The sequence below is a fragment of the Dermacentor variabilis genome, chromosome 11 (assembly GCF_050947875.1).
Source record: "Dermacentor variabilis isolate Ectoservices chromosome 11, ASM5094787v1, whole genome shotgun sequence".
In the NCBI taxonomy this organism is placed as follows: Eukaryota; Metazoa; Arthropoda; class Arachnida; order Ixodida; family Ixodidae; genus Dermacentor; species Dermacentor variabilis.
In genome coordinates this window covers 124,890,780-124,913,513 of record NC_134578.1, presented here as the reverse complement: position 1 = coordinate 124,913,513, position 22,734 = coordinate 124,890,780, and the positions used below count along the sequence as shown (strand labels likewise).

Here is a 22,734-nt window from a genome sequence, read left to right as displayed (position 1 = left end):
AGCACCTTGCTGCAGAGCTACCGGCACATAAGGTCGAGCCGGTCCAAGAAAGGTCCACCGCAGGGAATTAATATGTTGACTTCGCATATACAGCTATAATTTGGTTAAAGAAGCAAAGGCAAAGATTTTCTGATTTGCGCTCGTATATTAGAGCGCATATTGCAATTTATAAATTGTAGCCTGGGAGTTTGCAAGGTAGATCCCAGGCACGTAGCCAGAATTTTTTTTCGGGGGGGGGGGGGGAGCGGGGGTCCAACCCAAGGTAACCTTTCTATGCAAACGAGGGGGGGGGGTAATTTTACTAGTGCAAACGTGAATGATGCCCACCGTTCGCCATAAAGGCGCGTAAACTCACAAAAGATAAATGAAATAATGTGTATCTCATAGGTACGCCTGTGAGATACACGCCTCCTTCACTTGGGAAACAAGGAACCACATCAAATGAATTCGGGCAGGTGAGCAGTGCAGGAACGACACTGCCAAGAACAAGTAAGCAAGCGAAAGTGTGAAATAAAATTTCTAGTAGTGTTTTTTGCATTAGCTCTGAAAGAATTATGGAGAAAGGTATACTTGAGGAACAACAGCACTTCTTCTGGATCCCTCGTTTACTGCCCCACCATGTTAAGTTCCAAAACCGACTCGTATTGCTATTTGGGAAGCTGCGTAACGATGCGTCGTCGCCAGTCTCGTACAACCCTGCAGAGCGCAGGACGCTGCGGTTGCAGACGTTCTGTGCCCACCGCGGAGGGTTAAAAAAACACCCACATAAGCACAGCAGAGAACTGCCTACGTCGTGCGGCTCGACTAATAACTGTAGAAGCGTCATTGAAAACACATGGAGTCATTCTCGACTTCCGGCGGCGTTTTCTCTGCTTCCTCTTTAAACAAAAATATTTTGATCCATAAATATTTTCACAAGCAACGGTTAAATTTCTTAATTCTCGGTTTTACTTCCTGTTTTGCTGTTTCCTCAGCTCGCTCCCTTAGTAAATCGATTAACCCCTCAAGCCCTTGCGACTTTTGCTTCCTGTTGCCAATTTTGCACGAAAATTGCTGTACAATTAGGGACAAACCATACGAGGTAACGGATGCAATTCACTTTGCTTAAGGGTTTAACTGTTATCGCAGGGCTTCATGATAGACTCTGTTTCGGATCAGTTTATTTTCCAGCTTATCTAACCCATATCACGGTTGTGTGATTCCAAGCGTCGCGGCAAGCCGTCACTCCCGGAAATAAGCAAGCAAAAAGAAAAATTAAACGCAACTGGTGTTTTCTCCGGCCGCAACTCGTTCCACGAGCATACAGACCAGCTGACTGCGAACTGAATCCCTATCCTGGTCCCTGGATCAGTCTAAACAAAGAAGGTTCAAATAACGAAGGAACTGCGGTGCGCGTGACAACTGCAACTGCACGCATCTTATGCTAATCGCGTGGGCGCCAAACCGAAGAGAAAACGCCTTCACGGGCCAGGAGATAGGACACAGGCCGGACCGCCGCTTAAGTCTGGAAGCTTGGGCCGGCAGCCCACCAGCTTCGCTTCTCAGCCCCGCGCTCTTGACGTCTTGAGGTTCGGACCCACAGCCCGACAGCCTCGCTTCATCCCCTCCGCACACCGGCCTTCTTCTCCCACCCCCCCCCCCCCCAAGATAGCTTTTTTTTCCTTTAATCTTCTCCTCTCTCGTCGAGAACCAGTGTGTCTTCGTGATTGGCTGTTGGCCAAGGTGCCGCGTCGGCCAAGCTCACGCCGAATCTCACTATTCTTTCTCTTTTTTTTGTGTGTGTTACCGGCTGTCCACCGCACCAGACCCGCGCACATTAGTCATTATAAGTGACATAGGGGCATACTTATAGCCTGTGCAATATTCCACCATTCTTCTTTTTTTACTGGAACCGACAAGAAGGAACTGCCACATACGAAGTTTTATACTCGGAAATCGTTTAATGAAATATCGTCGTGTATAGACAGCGGCAAATTATGAAAAAAAAAGAACTGAGCTAATTACAAGAACATTGACTGGGAAAAACAAATGACGGATCTTCCTGCCCTACTATCGTAACAAAATTCTTTAATGAAGCAAGCACCGAGTTCAAATAGCAATAAACTGAAAATTGCACAGGAGATAATCAAGATACAGTAATTCATTATTGTGTGACATAGTGAGCACCATCTTTACAGCATACACTAGTTACGCAGACTAAGGCGGTACGAAGAATACGCACCGATAGAGCTGCACACACATATATACAGTTTCAACTACAACAAATTATTACGTCCCTTGCACACGCAACAGTAAATATTCCCGTCACGAAAGGGATAATTTACCAATATGTAAAAATTTAAACATTGTTATAAATAAGCAATAACGTCAGCACTACACCTGTAGGTTAGTGGCATTTTATAAGTCAGAAGAAAAGCGCTATATGCGACAGCAACGTTCTTTTTATTTTCGTGCCTGTTGTATTTTTGGTGCGGGTTATAACAACCAAATTCTGTTCAAGCTGTCACAATTCGCCGTGGTTTCTTCATAAACGTCGAAATAATTTCGTCGACGCTAACTGGTGCCCGATGAATTGACATGAGGGCTAACCCGTTAAGGCGCTCCAGAGCGGTTCTCATACGTATGTTGAAAAACTGCGTTCTGCAGCGGCGGTTATCACTGGCAGCGTTGCCAAAACCTTGAGCAATGCCTGAACGTTGGGAAATAGGCTCTCGTCACATTTCAGTAATGCGTTAGTGGCAAAGCGCGACGTCTCCTCTACTCGTGTTGCTTCCCACTTCCTTTTGCACATTTCCCACTCTCCCCTTAGCGAAGGGATGTGCATTGTCTGCATGTCGTGCATGTAAAATTGGAATGCCGGCTGCACGGACTCAAAGTTTGCTTTAGAGGCGTATTTTGGTAGAACAACGTGCAAACTACCAGAAGTTGCCCTGTGGCTTGCATACCGGCGCTCGAGGGAAGCTCTGAGATCGTCCATGTAGGGAATAAACAACGCTCGCCTATAGTATTGCTCTGTTGAAATTGAGTAGTTAGCCTGATGTTTCTGCGTGCCAGCTACACGCGGCATTTCAGTTTACACCGAAATCAGCCGCTGTCTTCTGACATGCGGAAAATATATTGCGACACTCCGCCTCATAATTAAAAGCCATTCCTCCTAGCTTACTCAGCACAAGGTCTACGTAGTCTAAAGGGACGTTCATTTGAACAGACGTGCTCTGTAAGTACTCAGACAAACGATGCGTTAAGCTTAAAAAGATGTCAAAAACAGTAAGTTATACGAGAAAGTTTATGGAGCATACTCGATAGTGGAGAGCAGACGCGGCGGAAGCGCTTGATGTGTGGGAGGCTTCCATGAGCTCGTCTAGTGCGGCGACTATTTGGGGCAATGCCTTACTAAAGATTGAGACCGCCTCGTGGCATTCTACCCACCTAGTTTCACAATACCATTGTAAGCGGCAGAAGGACTTCGAGGCGCTTTGAAGGAGCCTTTTCAGGACCGCAGTTCTTTTAGGCGATCCCCTGAAGAAAGCGCAAACGTCTTTAATCGTGCCGAATGCGCATTGAATGTTTTTAACATTCGAGGCGTCGCTCGGCAGAGATTGAGGGAGTGCGATCAGACTGAGGGAGTACAGAGCAGTTGGAAACTCCTTGCGAATAATCACCTGTACAGCACGAAATGCTCCACTCATCACTGCCGCGCCATTGTAACCTTGGTCTCTCATGTGTTCCAGTTGCAGACCTAGCTTAACAAGCTCACTTTTCAGCGTGTGAGCTAAGGTAATAGCACTGACATCTTCCACAACTACCAAGGACAAGAAGTCCTCTAAAATCCAGAAATTGCTAGAGCCAACGTAATAGAGTCAACGCAGAATAAAAATTGTTCTGTTTGCGACATGTCCGACGTTTCGTCTACTAGGACGGCAAAAAACCCTGCTTTGTTGACTTCTCTGACTATTTTTTCTTGGATTAGCTTCCCGATAATAAAATTATCTTTTTGTATGCGTGGACTTGAGCACAGATCGTCGTTTCTAGCTGTTTGAATATGATCAGCCAACACGGTGTCCCCTCCATTTGACCTGTAGCGTAAACGCGTCCTAAAGTTGCCGTCATTGTTTGCTGGCTCTTCCGCAGTAAGTCGTCCCACATCTTTGTCGCCCCTGAAAGCGAGGCCTTGTCTTCCGCACAGCGCGATAGTCTGGACGACTGCACTCAGTTTCACCTTGGTGTCCTCAAAGAAGTCCTTCGATTGCTGGTTGATCTACATGTGGACGCTATCCACTTTACCTCTCATCACATCAAGCAAACTTTGAGCTTCAATAGTGGCCCTCTTGTGGTAATCTGTCCGCAAATGGCTTTCGAAAGTCTCAATAAGTCTCAATGGCCTGTTTCCATTTTCTAAATGGGGTGGTTACGAGGCTTTTGCACGTATGGTGGGCACCTTTACAAGCTGCCGTTTCAGTGCGAAGAAGCACGCAAGACTTACAAACTGCTCCATTATTAGCATCAGGAAAAGCAAGCCACTTATATCGCTGAAGGCAGTGGGACTGGAACTTGCGTCTCTTGCCGTCTTTAGACACAGAGACCTCGAAGTCGTAGCCGGAAAGCGGCGTCCAGACATCGAAGTATGCTCGGTCTTTGATGTCGCCAGGTATGCCTGTGCGATTAACGTAGAGTGCAATATCATATTGGCACATCCTATATGGTCGCCGCAGGTATGTGCCAGGCGATGAGAACGACGCTGAAGTAGCGCGCGAGTGGAAAAAGAGAGGACAACGACGTCGCGTTGACTGCTCTCATAAAAGTTCTTTTACACGTCCTCTACGCCGGCTTTCCAGTCTCCTACTAGGCTGCGACACTGGTGGAGGTGCTGTGTAGGATTGCCTCATGCTAGGCACCTCTTCGTGGAGCCATACCTCGAAAGCGGAATCACCTTCGTTTGTCGAAACTCCTGTTCACCGGCACAGTCGCCGCTTGCTAGGCCTGACGCCCGAGTTCAACCCTTTGCAGGACCCTGCTGGAACGCGTCAACCTACTTCCGCCATGGCTACTGCAACTCCATCGCAGGTGACGCTGCAAAATCCTAAGATACCAGAAAGTTTCCATGGCGACGCTTTTGAAGATGTCCAAGATTGGCTTGACCAATGTGAGCGTGTCGCCAGCTATATTGACTGGGGCTCCCAGGAAAAGCTGTCTAATGTCTATTTTGCGCTTCAAGACAGTGCGCGGACGTGGTTTGTGAACCGGGATAGAAATTTGACCACGTGGGATGCCTTCCTTCACTAGTAGCGACAGAAGAGACAACACGCAGCGCCTACTCGAATCCCCTATTCAAAAACCAAACCAGAGCGTTGCCATGTTTGCAGAAGATATGGCCCGCCTTTTCCGCAGAGCAGACCCTGAGATGGCCGAAGAAAAGAAGTTACGCTATCTCTTGCGCGGAGTGAAGGAGGAACTGTTTGCCGGGCTCGTGAGGAACCCACCGACGACAGTGGCCGAATTTACCAAGGAGGCTACCGCTATAGAACGGGCACTACAGCAACGGTACCGCCAATATGATCGCAAGAGCTCGCCGGTAAATGCTTCAATTCTACCTGGGAGCTGCAGCACGTCTCTACGTGAAGTCATCCGAGAGATTGTGCGAGAGGAGATCCCGCAGCTCGGGATCTCTCCCATGGCACCAGCGGTGGCTTCTGTCGCTGATATCGTTCGGGAGGAAGTTCGAGAGGCCTTTTCGTCGCCCGACTGGCAGGCGGTGCCGCGACGATTGACCTACGCGGAAGCTGTGTGCCGTCCACCTCCCGCCACTTCGATGCTGCTGACACCGTCGACCACTACGACGCAGCCATCACCGCCACCCCCGGCGCCCTATTTTCGACAGTCACAGCCGCCGCCAACTATGCCGTATCGTCGCCAGTCGATCGCTGCGCCTCGTTTCTACAGTGAATACCCTGCCGGCTACCCGCTTCGAAAGACCGATTTGTGGCGCACCGCTGACCGCCGGCTGATATGCTTTCATTGCGGCGAAGCAGGACATGTTTACCGCGCGGCTGGGTATCCGAGATTTCCCAGCTGCAATTACCCTGTGTCTGATGCTGCGCGTAGCTGCGACGGAAATTCTACAAACTTTCGGCCAGGAGGTTCAACGACGCCTCCATCGCGTTCCTCATTTCCGGCTCGATACACCCCACCGACCCGTCTCGATTTTTCTGACGCCTCTAGGGGCAGGTCCCCTACACCGCGCCGGGGAAACTAGACGCAGCGACCTCCGGGGGTGAGGTTGCAAACCTGCTAGCTACCCAATATCTCCGACCATCGACGACTCTAGAACTCCGACGACTCCAATCACACCTCCTGTAACCGACGCCGTCAGCGCCGATCTTGTCGTTTGCATTGACGGCCACCAATTGGCCGCTCTCGTCGATACTGGTTCGCATTTTTCGATACTCAGTCAAAAGCTGGCCGACGGGCTGCGAAAAGCGAGGAAGCCGTGGACCGGGCCCAACATCAGAACTGCCGGTGGCCCGTTGACGCCGATTGGAAAATGCACAGCCACAATAGCAATCGCCGGTTCAACCTTCGTCGCCACCCTCGTCATTCTCTTTGAGTGTTGTAAAGAACTTATATTGGGGGTGGATTTTTTGAGAGAGTATGGTGCAGTGATTAATGTCCGTGAACTCGTCACATTTTCTACGAGATCAGACAACGTCGACCCCGCGGAACACCAGCGACCCCGCTTACGTATCGCCGACGACGACGACACGCTTCTGCCGCGAAGCTTTTCCCTCGTGCCTGTAATCTGCAACAACTTGAACACTGGGACTGGCGTCGCTGAACACATCGACGCACTTGTACTGAGTCAAGGCGTTTCCATCGCCAGGGCCGTAATTAACGTAGACGACGGGCGTGCTGAACTCCCGCTGGCGAATTTTGCCAGGGAACGTCGACACATTGTTAAAGGCACGGCTGTTGCTTACTTTCACGAATTTACCTCAATATAGGACTGCCTCTCAGTGGAGCACGCGACGTTCAACGTGGCTATGCCTGCCCCTGTGGTTGATACCAGTCCCACCTTATCGCCCGGGCGTCGAACGCAGCAGCCTTCTTGAGCTCATCGATGAGTTTAAGAGCTGCTTCTCATTCACGTCACGAGTTAGCCAGACGCCGCTCACTAAGCACCGTATTGTCGCCGAAGCCGACGCCAGACCAATTCCGCAGAATCCTTATCGTGTAGCACCGAAAGAGCGCGAGGCAATCCAAACAGAAGTGAAGACGATGCTTGAGGACGGCGTTATTCGGCCATCTAAGAGTCCTTGGGCATCGCCTGTCGTATTGGTGAAAAAGAAGGATGGTAGCCTGCGCTTCTGCGTCGACTACCGAAAACTCAACCTGATCACAAAGAAAGACGTTTTTCCGCTACCGCGTATCGACGATTCACTGGACAGGCTACGAAACGCCCGTTACTTTTCGTCGATGGACTTGAAAAGCGGCTACTGGCAAATAGAAGTTGATGAGAGAGACCGTGAGAAGACCGCTTTTGTGACGCCCGGCGGACTTTATGAATTTCAGGTGCTCCCCTTCGGTTTGTGTTCTGCGCTGGCAACGTTTCAACGACTTATGGACACTGTACTCTTAGGCCTCAAATGGCAAACCTGTCTGGTCTACCTCGACGACGTGATTGTTTTCTCCGCAACGTTCGAGGAACACTTACGGAGACTAAAGACAGTCTTTGAAGCAATACGCTCAGCCGGTCTAACCTTAAAACCTGAAAAGTGCCATTTTGGCTTTGAAGAACTTCAATTTCTCGGTCACGTTGTTAGTCGTGAAGGTGTCCGACCTGACCCTGATAAAATCTCTGCCGTTGCTAATTTCCCAACGCCATCAGATAAAAGGGCCGTGCAACGTTTTCTGGGCCTTTGCGCCTACTACCGACGGTTTATTGCGGAATTTTCGCGCATCGCATGGTCATTAACACATCTCACCAGAAAAGATGTTCCCTTCGTGTGGGGTGAAGACCAGCAACGGGCATTTCACGACCTACGGCAACGGCTGCAGGCGCCTCCCGTCCTCGCACACTTTGATGAAGACGCTCCTAGGATTCTTCATACCGACGCTAGTAATGTCGGCCTTGGTGCAGTGCTTGTACAGCGGCAGGACGGCACCGAAAGAGTGATTGCTTACGCCAGCAGGACGCTATCAAGGACGCAGGCTAACTACTCCACTACGGAAAAAGAATGTCTCGCACTGGTGTAGGCCGTCCTGAAATTTCGGCCATATTTGTATGGTCGGAGTTTCAACGTTGTCAGGGATCATCATGCACTTTGCTGGCTGAATGATTTAAATATCCAGCTGGTCGGCTTGCGCGCTGGAGTCTCCGGCTCCAAAAGTTCGACTTCACGCTTGTGTACAAATCGGGGAAAAGACACACCGACGCCGACTGCCTCTCTCGGTCTCCGGTTGAGACTGCAGTCTACGACGATGATGACGCGGGTTTTCTAGGCGTGCTAGATACTGTCGACGTTTCACGCCACCAACGCGAGGACGCAGAACTGGTTCCTCTTTTCGACTACTTAGAGGGAAAAACAAGCAGCGTGCCGAGGTTATTCGCGAGAGGGCGGCCTTCGCTTTGCTTACGCCACGACGTTCTCTATAAAAATAACTTTTCACCTAATGGCAGCAGCTACCTACTCGTTATTCCCGCATCTCTTCGCGACGAAGTCCTACATGCCTGTCACAACAAGCCGGCAGCTGGTCACTTGGGATACACCCGCACATTGGCAAGAATTAGGCTAAAGTGCTATTGGCCAAGACTTGCGTCGTGAAACGTTACACACAGACATGCCTGGATTGCCAGCACCGCAAAGCCCTACCCGGCAAGCCAGCTGGACTGCTGCATCCTGTTCAGATACCGCAAGCGCCGTTCGAACAAATTGGGATGGACCTTTTAGGTCCGTTTCCACTGTGTACTGCCGGAAATAGATGGGTAATCGTCCTCATGGATTATGTTACTCGATACGCCGAAACAGGTGCTATCCAACGTGGAACAGCAGCCGAAGCAGCGCGATTTTTCGTCGAAGCCGTCGTCCTAAGGCATGGCGCTCCCGCAGTGGTCATAACAGAGAGAGGATCTGGGTTCACGGCTGTGCTTCTGGATACCGTGTTGCGACTAAGTGGTACCACTCGCCGAAAGACCACGGCTGATCATCCCCAAACCAATGGGCTGACAGAACGTATGAATAAGACTCTGGCAGAAATAATGAGTATGTACATCGGCTCCGAGATAAACGCCAGTGGGTTTGGGCGGCATTTGAAATACAGCGCGGCTCCCGTGGCTGCGGCAATAATTGCACTCTCACGCTAGCAGAAAGCATGCGGAGGAAAAATTACAAGCTCAAGAGTTCGAATTTGGGAGCAAGACCCCAACAACCAAACGCGCAATATAACCAGCTTGATAATGTTGTCTGAATTACGTTGGTTGTTACAAAAGTAAGAATTGTAAACGGACACGGCATGCAGCTTTTTAGCTTCCTGTCCATTCCTTGTCAGCCGAGAATTTGTGATTTCATAGTACTGATGTGCCTTTTCAAAGTCATAAAAAAGTTTCACACAGATGGCTCTTTTCATGGAAAGCGGTTGTAGAGATTTATTCGCTGTGATGTCTGTCTAAGGAATGTGTTCAAACAGGTCGCCCTCTGCCATAATGCAGTATTGGCACATTTTTAGCACGTCCGATGAAGCTTTTTTGATGACACAGGACGGTATCTCGCTGCAGGCCTCATCAATCTCAGCCTTTAGCGCTTATTGTGCAGTTGTAGGTTTGTGGTACACTCGGCCTTTCACATGTCCCCATAAGAAGACGTCAAGGGGTGTCAAGTCCAGTGACCTTCCGGCCCGACCCACTGGCGTTTGAAGGCTTTGTCAAGCCACGCTCGGTCAAGGCTGCTGCTGTGAGCTGGTGCACCGCCGTTCTGATTCCAAGTTCGCCTTAAAAACGCAAGAGTAAGATCACAGCGAAAATCTTCGAGTGGGCCTTCCAAGATGTCGTTCACGTACCGCAAAGCATTGAGCATGTGGTCAAAAGTTATGGGGCCAATTAATGTTCCGTCAAAGATACCTCACCACACACTGAATGACAATTGGTACTGGTGTCTGGTCTGCGCGCCCCGATGCGGGTTCGTATCGCTCCAGTAATGCACATTATGGTTGTTGACTTGGGCATTTCTGGACAAGGCTGCCTGATCTGTCCAGAGCACTTTGTCAACAAAATCCCGTATTTAGTCACTATTCACAAGGATCCAATTTGAGAAATCAAGCCGCCATTGAAAGTCTCTTTCTTGCAGCTTTTGATACAGTTGGAGGTGCCACAAATGCATTTCAACCTTCCTAAGAAGTCTTGACACTGAAGACTTTTAAGTGCCGACCTCACCATTCACATCACGCACGTTGGAATGAGAGTTTGCAGTCATGAAAGCCAAAATGTCTCCTTCAGCCTCTTTACTGATGGTCCCATTTCTGTGCCGCGTCTTCTTGAATCTACCTCTATCTTTCAGCGTAAAAAAAAAAAAAAACTCATGATTGTGTTCGCGCTAGGTCTTCCGCCACATTTCAAATTTCGGTATACCTTGGCAGGTTTCCTTGGTAGGCTAAGACCATGTTCGCCTTCTGCTCGCTTGAGTACGGCATCCTTTAGGCACTGCAAACAAATTCTTCGAAGCGGTTGCGCGGCACGACAGTAATAGACAGTCGAGCTCACATGCATCAAGCCGCTGGCACGGTTTGGAAGAAAAGCGGCGTTGTAATATGATGCTCTCTCTCGCACAGATTCCAGATGTATGATGCATATTTTGTGTGTACTTTTTCTGTTCCGCATCGACTTGAACGCTCAATAAGAAATTGCTCTCCTCGTCATATCGGAATAAACAGCTGATGACGGGGCGTTCTTCGGTGACAGGCGCGAGCGGCTGCTGACGAAGCGCTTTTTCGGAGCGCCACGCCAGCCACGCAAGGAGCCGAGCAAAGTTTGAAGCCGCTTCTCGTAAGTCAAGTGAAGGCGCGGCGCTAGCGATGTTTTTACAAATCACTTATGAGAGCGCTGTAATCGTGGCGCATTCGGGCGCAAGCACAGAGCGCGCTGTCACGTGGTATTTTTTAAACTCCGCGGGCTTTCGTTCTTGCCGAAAAAAAAAAAAAACGGCCACGCTAAGTGTATCTTGTTGGAAGTACCTGGGTTGGGCAATATTGGTGGAGCTCCACCATTTTCACATTGACCCCTGAACGTTTCGAGCTGTATTTAAAAAGTTGAATAACTTATCTCGGCTAATTACTCAAACAAAGACGAGCTAAAACATGGTACTGTAAGTTTAGATAAACGCTAGCAACATTCGTGCGGTTTCTGCTCTGAAGAACGCATAGGTTTTTTTTTTTTTTCAAAATCTTGGTCCAAGTTAGCTGGGACACCCTGTATATATATAGGAGAGGAAAGGCAGGGAGGTTAGCCAGACGCACGTCTCGCTTGCTCTTCTGCACTGGGGAAAGGGTTTGGGATGAAAAGAGGGAGGGGGAGATAAGAGAGCACGCTTTTCCACGTATCTGAAGGTTTGCACGGAGCCTACACACGGTCGCCAAGACCTGTCCACTTGAGGTACTGCAACAACGCTTTTATGTGTTTCTGTACCATTGAGGCGCACTGCCGAGCTCCAAGGATCCTCATTCCCAAACATGGTCTGGAGGCCGGTTTCATACTTCTTGGAGAGTTTAACGCTCGAGATCTTACTAGGGACCGAGACATATGATGTTGTCAATTGTTTCTATAGTTCCACATGTGTATGCCGCATTCGAATGCGGAACGAGTGGGCCTTTGTAAATGTCACCCCGATCCAGAGGTATCGCAATACTGTTGCCTCAGAACGGGAAATATTTGGCGACATTTGGGGCTTTAAGGATTGATCAAGTCCATGAAGACGACACTTTTGGAGGGTGGCATCACACCAGTATTTCTACGTCAAGGCTATAGCCGCAATACGCGGCTTTCTTGCAGCGTCGATTCTGGATGAAGTGATAGGAACTGGTCGGGCTTCCAGATGGGTCGACCGGGCGGGTCGTCGGTTAGGTCCTTACCAGCAATGTTGGTATATCCAGGTAGCGACAGAAATATATATTTTCGTACCCTGTAGCAATAACTTGATAGTGGTTTTCTCATGAGTTGCTTATGAGTGCTGAAGTATGAAAAAAAAAACGTGTCTAATACCCGCTTGTGCATAGTGATTGGAATGCTGTCAAGCGTCCCGCGTTTGAAAGTACAGCGCATCACATAACGTTTGCAGTAGCAGGAATAACCAGGACATTATGCGCAGACTCAGAATCGTTCACACGTACGGTACATATTGCTACTTTTTGTTTGGTAAGGAAAGCCTGTTATGCGCTAGGGGCAGAAAACGACTACAAATCTTCCAGGGCTTCCGATTTCTTTTTTAGTAAAGAGTACAAATTTAGGCTTCTTTTGCCATTTTACGAAAGTTGCGTGAAATTCCACGAAATATTCTGTTCATGAAAATCTTCGTTCTTCCACCTACAAAGATATTCTCCTAATTTTTCTGACGGTAAGAATACAACAGAGGCATACTGGGTTGATGTTTACTCAAATAAATTTCGATACAGGGCAAATTGGCAGCCTAAATCTCACTGCAGGAGTCACTCTTCCCTATTGCAAAACCCAGTGCCACTGGGACCCAGTGCGCCGGATTATGGGCCCAGCGGCGCGCGCTGGATGCTGGGGCGTTGGGCAGGCGCAGCGTACTCGGAGGCGCTGGCTACTCGTGCAAAAAACAGCTCTAGCGCTTTAAATACGCGGTGCCTGGACACAGTATAGATTTTTTTTAATACAGAAAGCAACAAAAAGCGTTTCAGTACAATAAAAAAAAAAGAAAAGAATGCGTAAAAATAAAACTGCCACAACCAGGATTCGAACGTCCGACCTGCAGATTCCTATCGCGGCACTCTAGCGCTACGCCACGCCAGCACTTTTTTCTTTTCTTTCACGGTATTTATTACAGTAACAACAAACCGACGTTCACAAGTTGTGCATAGTGAGATAATGGAGAGCAGAATGCCAGTCACACAGAGAAAAGTCATGGTTCCTACTGTCGGTAGAAATCTTTTCACTTTAGAACGGTGGTAAGGATAGGCACCTCACCAAAATGGGGTACCAGTCCGGCTGTGTATCGAGTCCATCATAAACCTGCTTTAGGTATCGTGTCATTTGGATGAAATTTGCCCTTGTGGGTACAACCGTTTCGGCGTTTAGGTCCATCATCCACGTTTCCCACAAATTGTCCATTCCAATGAGAAAAAAAGCATATGAAAAGGTGCACCCTTATCATAGGTCGGCAGCAAGTATCGCACAGTATGAGCGTTAATCTCAAAGTCTTTTTTTAAAGTCCGTTGGAGGACATCCCAAAATAGTATGGCGTCGGTGCTGCTAATAAAACAATGTTCAATCGTCTCTGACACGTCACAAAGGCGACAGTTAACAGAAGAGACAAAGATACCCTTTTTCTGTAGCCAAGTTTTTAGCGGTATGGTTTCACTATGAAGTTTATAAAAGAATGTTTTGCAGCAGGGGGATATATACATTTTACGAACTCGATTTAGTACATCGTGACCTGGCCATTGAATGTATAGTGATCGGTAAAATGGAGGCGGCAATAGCATGGACAATAAAACTTTGTATAACGTTTTACGCGACACAGAGTACAAGTATTCAGTGGAAAACCGAACTGTCATGAAACGAACCGCCAAGTAAACTTCTTGCATGAACGCCCACAAGCATAAACGCGAAGAAAAATTGGAAGAAACAATTAAATCAGGTAACGCATTAACAAGTGTGACTTGCATGAATGACCGAATTATAGGATGCGATGTATCGCGAAAGAAGAAGAAACGAGACACTAGTTGCCGCACATAAAGATGTACTAAACCCAGCCAACCTTCACTAACGGGCCTAAAAATATTGTCTCGCCTCATGGGCTCAAAAGTTGAAGACCATACGAAGGTTGCAAAGATTCGGTGAAAGCGTTGGATGTAGAGCCTGGCACAATGAATAACTAGCAAAACATAGTAAATGTTTGTTGTCAAGCACTTATTGCAGGCCTCAGCTTTCCCAAAAATAGAAAGTCAGTGTGGAACGAATGTCTGGGCGTAGCTTTGCAGGGCCGAAACCCGTTCTTTCCAATAGTGTGCGCTTAATTTATATGGGTCTAGCGGCACGCCAAGATACTTTGGCGGGACATCGGTCCACTTAACGCCTGCAAACTGTTCTGGTGTATAGCACCATGAGCCAAACCACAAGCCTAAGCTTTTTGCGGAGTTCATTTGTACTCCTGATACTATGCCAAAATCCTGTATTGTTGATACTACCTTTTCAACACTGGACTTATCCGTGCAGAAGAACGCTAAATCATCTGCATAAGCTAAGACATTTACTTCATTACCCAGTATATTGAAGCCATGGTGTAACTCGACTGAATTATCCTTAAGCATAGCGGTTCCAGATAAAGGGCGAATAGTAATGGGGACATCGAGCATCCTTGTTTTACTGAAACGGGTTTTACTGAAACGGATATGGAAACGGGTTTAGAGAGTTGGCCATTATTAACTAAACGAGTAGTACAACAAGTATAGCAGAGATTAACGCCTTTAAGCACAACGGAGCCAACATTGGCATGCTCCAGAAGAGAAAATAAATAGGAGTGATTGACACGATCAAAAGCTTTAGCAAGGTCTACCTGGAGCATTACAAGCTGCTCAGTGGAACCGTAACAGTATTGAAGAAGTGTACGGGCGATATGTACGTTAGTTTGAATGGATCGACCCCTAATTCCACATGTCTGATGGGAGCAAATGAGAATTGACATCGCAAATTGCAATCTATTCGATAAAACTTTTGCAAAAATTTTATAATCCACGTTTGACAATGTGACTAGTCGGTAGTTTTTCAGTACAACGCAGTTTCTCCTTATCTGAATGTTTTGGGAATTAAAACTGTATGGGTTTTGCAAAAAATATTGCGGAAGGACGTCTATCTCTAAACTTGTAATAAAATTAATAATTAAGAATTGTAATAATTAAGGTGTCTAACCTTGTTAGACACCTTAATTCCTGAGCCTCGATGCGCCGATAGCCTGAAGACGGACTCGGCGGATACGCTAGGCCTAAACTACGGTGGGGACAGATCTCGGCGCGGGTAGCTGGCGAAAGCTAAAATGTGTGTATTTGGGCCTCATGACTTTTTTTTAGTACAATAGGGAAAGTGGAAGCGCACGAATCACCTCAACTTTGTTATCGGTGCGATGATATCAGTCAGCGATAGGCTTCGAACTCGGGGTCCGTTCGCGCGCGTCTGGACGACTTCTGTATTTCATGCCCACTCCACAACACTGCGACAACTCCCAGTCATATGTTACGTGCGAACTACTAAAAAATGCGCCGTCCTATGCGTTTGCGTGGTTTTGTTCAAGAATTTAGCTATACGCCCAGTCAAAAGGGAAAATGAAAAAAAAAAAAAAAACGAACGAAAGTGATCTTCAGTGTCAAATGTCCATGAATAAACAGGGCAGCTCACGAACCTTTATTTCAAGCTGCGACACGAAATAGGGTTTTATGACCCCAAGATATAGCGTTATTTAGGACAAGAAAGTATCAAGCGATGAAATTGTATAAGCATTTAGTATTCAGCAGCGCTCGTCCTTGCGTACTGGAACCAGCGCGGCACAAACACAACCAGCGCAATTCCCAGCGCGAACCAGCGAACTGCAGCGAGAGCCAGCGTCTGTACAGCACAAACCAGTGCGCCCCAGCGTCATGGCAGTGGAACCGGCGTCTCTTGCAGTGTGACCCAGCTCTTATCCAGCGTCCTCACTGGTGACCCCGTGAGTCGCAGCGAGCGCCAGCGTACCCAGTACGACACAGTGCCAAAAAACGCGCTGGTTTTACACTGGAAGACGCTGGTTTTTGCAATAGGGTTACCTAAAAAATGATGTGCTGCTGGTGGGGGTAGTCATAAAAACAGTTTTTTTTTTAAGGAAAGCGGCAGAGAGTTAGAGAGGAGAAGGGTGCACTAGTGCCTCGCAACCCTCTCAGCCCACCAACTTCCTGGATGTCGGGCCTGGAGCAGCTCAAGGCAGCCTACCACTGCGGATCAATACCACTGCTTGTAATTTTAATATGCTTGAAAGCTTTTTGGGGTTGGATGCTGCATATAAAGGCAAATCATTATATTAGGGGGCGTGTGAATCACACAGAAAAGGTGCGCCCTGGGTCAACTAAAAGAAAGAAAGAAAATCTGCTTAATTTCCTCCTCACCCCTTCCGAGTGACGTCTGAGGAATTTGACGAATTTGAACGTTAGCAGTATGGCAGACCTGCAACTGTCTGTACTCGACGTTTTAAATGCGTACGAGGGAAAGAGAGGGAGAGACATCATTTTTCCACGACAAACATAGGAAGAGCTCGCTGTCGTCTGCTAACGCAATGTTTCCCTTCGTAAGTACAAGAGGTTGTACACCGCTCTGAATCTCCAGTCTGCCTGTGTTTTGAGGAATTGATTAAGGTGAGGCGCAGCTGAGAGACGTCTCGTTGGCTAAGTGCCATTGAGCGAAATTTCATTCTACTGCAACACTCCTATCTATTAGCTTTGACATACTTTTTAAAAAATCACCTTTTATGTCGTAATTCTCGCCCCTGAGCTGAATTATTCAAAGACGCGGACAATAATAGCACGAGAAATTGACACAGATTCAACTTTTTAAGAAAAATTTTAGGAATTAACTTCTTAATTGATTTATGGCACATATGGAAATTTAAGCATTGCAGCCCGTGAACTTGCATGGCGTATCCACTTAGGATGAATTTCTTGCATGACACCTGTTTGGAGATGTCAGCCTTCAAAATCGCTGGAAAATGCACTGTCGCTCAAATTATACAGAAAGGCTATTTTAAATATTGAAGCAAAAAAGCAAGGGGAACGGCAATGTATTTCTTTCCAGACTTCGGGAAATATCTCGAGACTGGTCTGATCCTGGAAATTCATTTCATGCGGATACGTCTTGGAAGCTTACCGGCTATAATCGGAAAGTTTGAATATGTGCGGCAAAATAATCAATTACGAAGCTAATTAGTGAATTTTCATTATGAGTTGAATATCTGATTCGATTTCTTATTATAATAACGTCCGCGTCTTCAAATAATCCAGCTCAATGACAAGAATTACGCTATCTGCCACGGGCGTTTTTTAAAAATTCCGTAAAACTTAAGAACGTCACCCTTTATAGTCAGTCCTAATATCACAGATAAGACTTATTTATGGTCTCTTAGGTTCGTCTACAACCACTTCATTCTACTCCCCTCTCTCGACCTGCAGATCTCATGTTACAATTTCTTTTGCGTTCTATGGCGTTCGAGCTTTTGCGCTATAAAGCTTCATGGATTACGAAGAGCGATTATTCGAGTAAGAACTCCTCACTCATCATAATAAGTGGAAACATACAGAGAACTGGTCGTATTTAGAATGAGGACACTTAAAGCTTCGCTGTTCCTGCAATCAAAGTCATTACCCACAAATAGGTCTTTGAAGCCATAAATGCAGGCGTTGTTCGAACACGTAGCGTTTTCCGCAGGCAAGGCGAAGAATGGCGCCAGATACGGACAGCTGTTCAACCCTGCACCTTTCGACCTCGGACTGTCCAGTTGTATGCTGAAGGCATGGGGCAGATTGCCGACGATGCCGTGGACCTTATTGCCAGCGACCGGGACGAAAATGGCGACGTACCCGACTGCTATACCATCATGCAGAGATGGGCGTTGGAGTGTAAGTGTACTTGGGACTATCTATGCACTGAATATGCGAAGTAAGACAGCGATAACGCCCTGTAATTCACCACCTATATTACGAAAAAGTAGGACGTAACTGTTTAAAGAAATTTAATTATGGGGTTTTACGTGGCAAAACCACTTTCTGATTATGAGGCACGCCGTAGTGGAGGACTTCGGAAATTTCGACCACCTGGGGTTCTTTAACGTGCACCTAACTCTAAGTACGCGGCTGTTTTCGCACTTCGCCTCCATCGAAATGCGGCCGCCGTGGCCGGGATTCGATCCCGCGACCTCATGCTCAGCAGCCCAACACCATAGCCACTATGCAACCACGGCGGGTGTAACTGTTTACGGAGGTTCACTTGTTATGTAGAAATATGGCTATTCAGTATGTGCAACACTATACAGTTAAGCGCCCTCAAACGAAGTGCTTGGGGGCTTCCGAAATTATTCGCTGTACAGGTCGCCTCATTGTAATGGCCACGCACTGCACCGCTCAGAATAGAACCGGGAGGGCAGCATTATTGCGATATGCAATTATATGGACACATCCGGTGCATTTTGCCAAGGGCGATAACACCGTCGGCGCGCCGCATGCTGAGTTAAAGCGTGCGAGGGGAGCCGATGATCGACGGCTCAATCTCGCGCACGCAAAAGAGGAAAGCGGGAAAGAAACACACCGTCTTAGCACGCGCTCAAAGCCCTGGAGGCAGGGAGTAGGAACGGCGGCGTTGTACTCCAACCGTGCCCGACGAGCGCCGACGACCGCAGTTCTTAACTCGCGCGTGTAAAGGAGCAAAGCGCGCACGAAACGCGCTCTCTTCCGTCGCGCGCATGGCGCCGGGGGAAGTGGCGACGTTGTACTCCGGCAGCAATCCGTCTTTTGCGATATTATTTTGCGATGCATTGTGGCGCCATCGTGCGGCGACCGCGATAAACAATTTGGCAGGCGCCCCTGCGGGCCGCGACAGCCGCCCCACGCGAGACTCGCGACGAAAGAAGCCGCGTGTGAGGGGAGACCGAAACAACGAAGTACGCGCCGTCATATTTTGCCATCATCAGCTAGCCATTGAGCCCGCTGGTGAATGCGTTGTACCCGGAGGTTTCTTCTGCGTGACGCACGGCTGGAAGAAGAGTTTCGGCAACGCTTTACAAGCTCCTCCTCGGCCTTAAACCGCTGCACCTGTGGCGTAAAGTGAATAAGCAATAAAACACTTTGAGTACGCATAAGAACACATGACTCAAGTAGGGCATGAGGTGTAGTTCTTAGGGCAAATATCACGTTTCACCACTGTATGTCTTGCTTTATGGTGTGCCATAGTGCTAGGCGTACAGACACACACATGCAGGGTGTGTACACCTACAAAAATGACAAAAATGGTCAGAATGACCAAAATGAGTGATACGTCCTGTTTGTGGGGCGCCTGTCTTCCTCTTAGAACGCGCCTCAGTACGAACATTGCGGTCCACCGCGTCCTTCCTTGTTTTTGAACTGGTGCGTGTACACAAACAGCGTCGGTATTGTCACGCAGTAGTGACGACAACGAACACAGCAGCAATACTGTGAATGACGAAACTAACTTCTATTGGCCGAACCTGTGCCCACAAAAACAGGCTACACTTAAAGCACAACGATAGCGGTGAACACAGTCGGCGATCGTCGAAATCTGATCAGCGGGTCTATCAAGCGCGTCAGCTTTTATACACGAGTCATCGAAGGTTCCAGAGTAATCGCTGATGCCCGCGTGTCTTCCAGAACGTTCTACACCATTCCCGTCGCGCATACATGCAATCAAATTACGCAAGGTTCGGCGACAACAGACAGCGAATAGAACGATCGTTAACATTCGAGAAACTTCTGATACATGCGGATGCGTCCAGCGCTGAGCGATACTATTTGTTTGACGGTGAAAAGCGGTCACCCGAAAACGGTAAACAAGTACACGTGTAAGTATGACGACCAGATGTCTCGGCGACAGCGAAGGTGCCCGTGAAATGTGTCAGTTACACAATAAGGCGCGTCACATGGCTCCAGAAATGCCGCACAGGAAAATGAGCCTTAGTATATCCCGATTCGCTAAACGAACATAAAAGCCTTCTGCAAGTAAATATTACTTTACTTGGTGCCAACAAGAATGACGAAACGACAACTAGCAACGATTGCTAACTAGCACTATCAGATACTTTCTGAGTGCACGCTGTTTCCCACGTCAGCCCGGCAGTGCAAGCGAGCTTGGCTCCGATATTTAACTACGCCTGACATCACGAACATTTCCTGAGCGTTTATAAAGCTGCAAGTGTGCACGGTGTGAAGTTGCGAAATGACGGCGTTCTAGTGACGGATGCACAGAGCCGATATATATATATATATATATATATATATATATATATATATATATATATATATATATGTTACTCCCACCATACATGCCGGTGCATAGTGGACGAGCAGTGGCATGCTAACAATACGCATTATTCCTTTCCGACGTCCACCCAACTTTCCAGGACAACCAGAGACAAAGAGAACGCACTGCACGGCATGAACAACGTTGGTCCACATTTGGGTGCCGCGCCACGCATACGGCGAGATAGACAGAGAGAGAATCAACTTTTATACTGAGCCCTTAGTAACGGTTGGTGCGCGATAGCACCAGATGGGGTGGAACCTTCTTCTCAGGTCCCATATGCGTCCAGCAGTTCCTGGCCCCCAGCCGCCAGCGCGAGCTGGGTCGGTATGTCGGGGCTGGACAACAAGGTCTCCCATCGCTCGGGGGCGTTGGGGCTGGGGAGGGTGGGGCTAGGGATGGTGGGGGGTTCTTAAGCTTAGTGCACTCTGCAAGGATGTGTCCTAGAGTGCCTTTTGATCGTCTGCAAAACGGGCATGAAGTGTCATGCTCTGTTGGGAACATCTTGTGCAAGAGCACGGGATGCACTAGCAACCCCGCTTGCGTGCGTCGCACGACCGTTAGCTGCGTTCGGATTAATTACGGATGCGGACGGGGAAGCCTACATCTGCCGCTTCTGTACATTTGTGTGATCTCTTTGTAACTTGTCACGGGGTCCGGTAGCTCTGGCTCGTCCTCTGCCCGGATTGACAGTTCTCGGGCATAGTGGTTGGCGAGTGCGTTGCCTTCCACTTGCGAGTGAGTCGGGACCCGCACGAGCTCATCGGCCCGTCCCGGTGATTTGCATTTGGTGAGGATCGGGAGAGATGTTCCCCTTGCGGTAGCTTGCATAGGCGGTCTGGGATTCTCTGACCACGGTCCTAACTTCCGGTTGTGCGAGTGCGAGGGCCACGGTCACTTCTTCTGCTTCGGCTGTATTCGTCGTCCGTATCGACGCGCCTGTGACCAGTTTATCCATGGTGGTGACGACCGCCGTTGCTCTGGTTCCGTGGTTGGGAAGCGAGGCGTCCGCGTAGAGAACCTCGGGGTCCTCTTCCAGCTGTCGAGCCAGTGCCTTGGCCCGCGCAGAGCGTCTCTCGTCGTTCCTCCCCGGCTGCATGTTCCGGGGGAGGGGCTTGGTCTTAATAATGTCTCTCCACGTTGTGGGGAGTGGAACCGTTGTCGGTTTCTGTTCAATTTGCCGCCATATCTTGCGTAGGACGGCCCGACCGTGCTCTGTCCAGCTCAGCCTTACTCTCTGGTGGGATAGGTGTGCTTCCACCAGCTCTTCCACCGTGTTGTGGGCACCCATTTCCAGCAGCTTCTGCGTGGACGAGTAGACTGGGATGTCCATGGCGAGTTTGACTGCTTTCCTTATCGTCGTGTTCAGCGTCTCGCGGTTCACCTTCGCAAGCTGGAGGTACGGGGCGGAGTACGTTACGCGTGACACGACGAATGCCTGCACCAGGCGCAGTACGTCTTCTTTCATTCCTCTATTCCGGTTGGTTACTCTCCGGATCATGCTCAGGACCTGCTCTGATGAGGTCTTGATTTTGTTGACGGCTGCGTGCGCCTTCCTGTCGCTGCGCAACAGCAGGTCCAGTATCCGGATCTGCTGCGTTGGCTTGATCTCTGTGCCGTCGATGGTGATAATTATGTTCGGCGGCGGCTCTTTCTTTGGTCTTCCGGGCTGTACCATGAGCAGCTCCGATTTCTGTGGAGCGCAGCTCAGGCCGCAGGTCGTAGCATGCTCGTGGACGGTCGTTGCCGCTCTCGGCAGGGCTTCCTCCGCCCAGGCATCAAACCCCGCGCGGTTGGTCCACACCGTTATATCGTCGGTATAGAGCGCGTGGTCCACGCCCTCGATCTGATTGAGTGGTTCGGGCAGGGGCAGGAGGGCTAGGTTGAAAAGCAGAGGCGACAGCACCGACCCCTGTGGGGTACCCCTGTCTCCGAGCTGCACAGGCTCTGACCGTTTCTTTCCAAACCGGATAGTTGCCGTTCTATTGGTTAGGAAATTTTTAATATAGCCTTAGGTCTTGCGGCCACACCCCGTCTTGCGCAGGTTCTCGAGCACGCTGGCGTGGGACACGTTGTCGAAGGCACCCTTGAGGTCCAAAGCCTGTATACCCCGGGGCTCGTGCCTCGTTGCTCTTTTAATCACTATTTCGTGTAATTGGATCAGGACGTCTTGGGTGCTTAGGTGCTGGCGGAATTTATACGTGGTCGCCGGCATCTGATTCGTTTCGTGCAGGTGTGCTTGAAGTCTTCTGAGAACCGTGCGTTCCATGACCTTGCCCACACAGGACGTGAGCGAGATAGGGCGCATGTTCTCGATCGTCAGAGGTTTGCCGGGTTTAGGTATGAACCGTACCTCCGACTCTTACCATTCTGCGGGCAACTTCGAGCTTTCCCAGGTTCTGTACGGCGAGTTTGCAGCGAGACACAAGCTGTCTGTAGCACTTATGCGTGCGCGAACTAAGTCA

The 22,734-nt window shown here is 48.8% G+C and overlaps 1 protein-coding gene across 1 annotated transcript in view; it reads left to right on the top strand.

Annotated features, from left to right (window-relative positions):
- The window catches only part of LOC142564195 (putative cytochrome P450 301a1, mitochondrial), a 208,962-nt gene that overhangs the window by 79,256 nt on the left and 106,972 nt on the right, over nt 1-22,734 (top strand). The window contains exon 3 of the mRNA XM_075675099.1: nt 17,669-17,859. Coding sequence (XP_075531214.1) covers nt 17,669-17,859 — 191 coding nt within the window. The remainder of the gene's footprint in view (nt 1-17,668; nt 17,860-22,734) is intronic.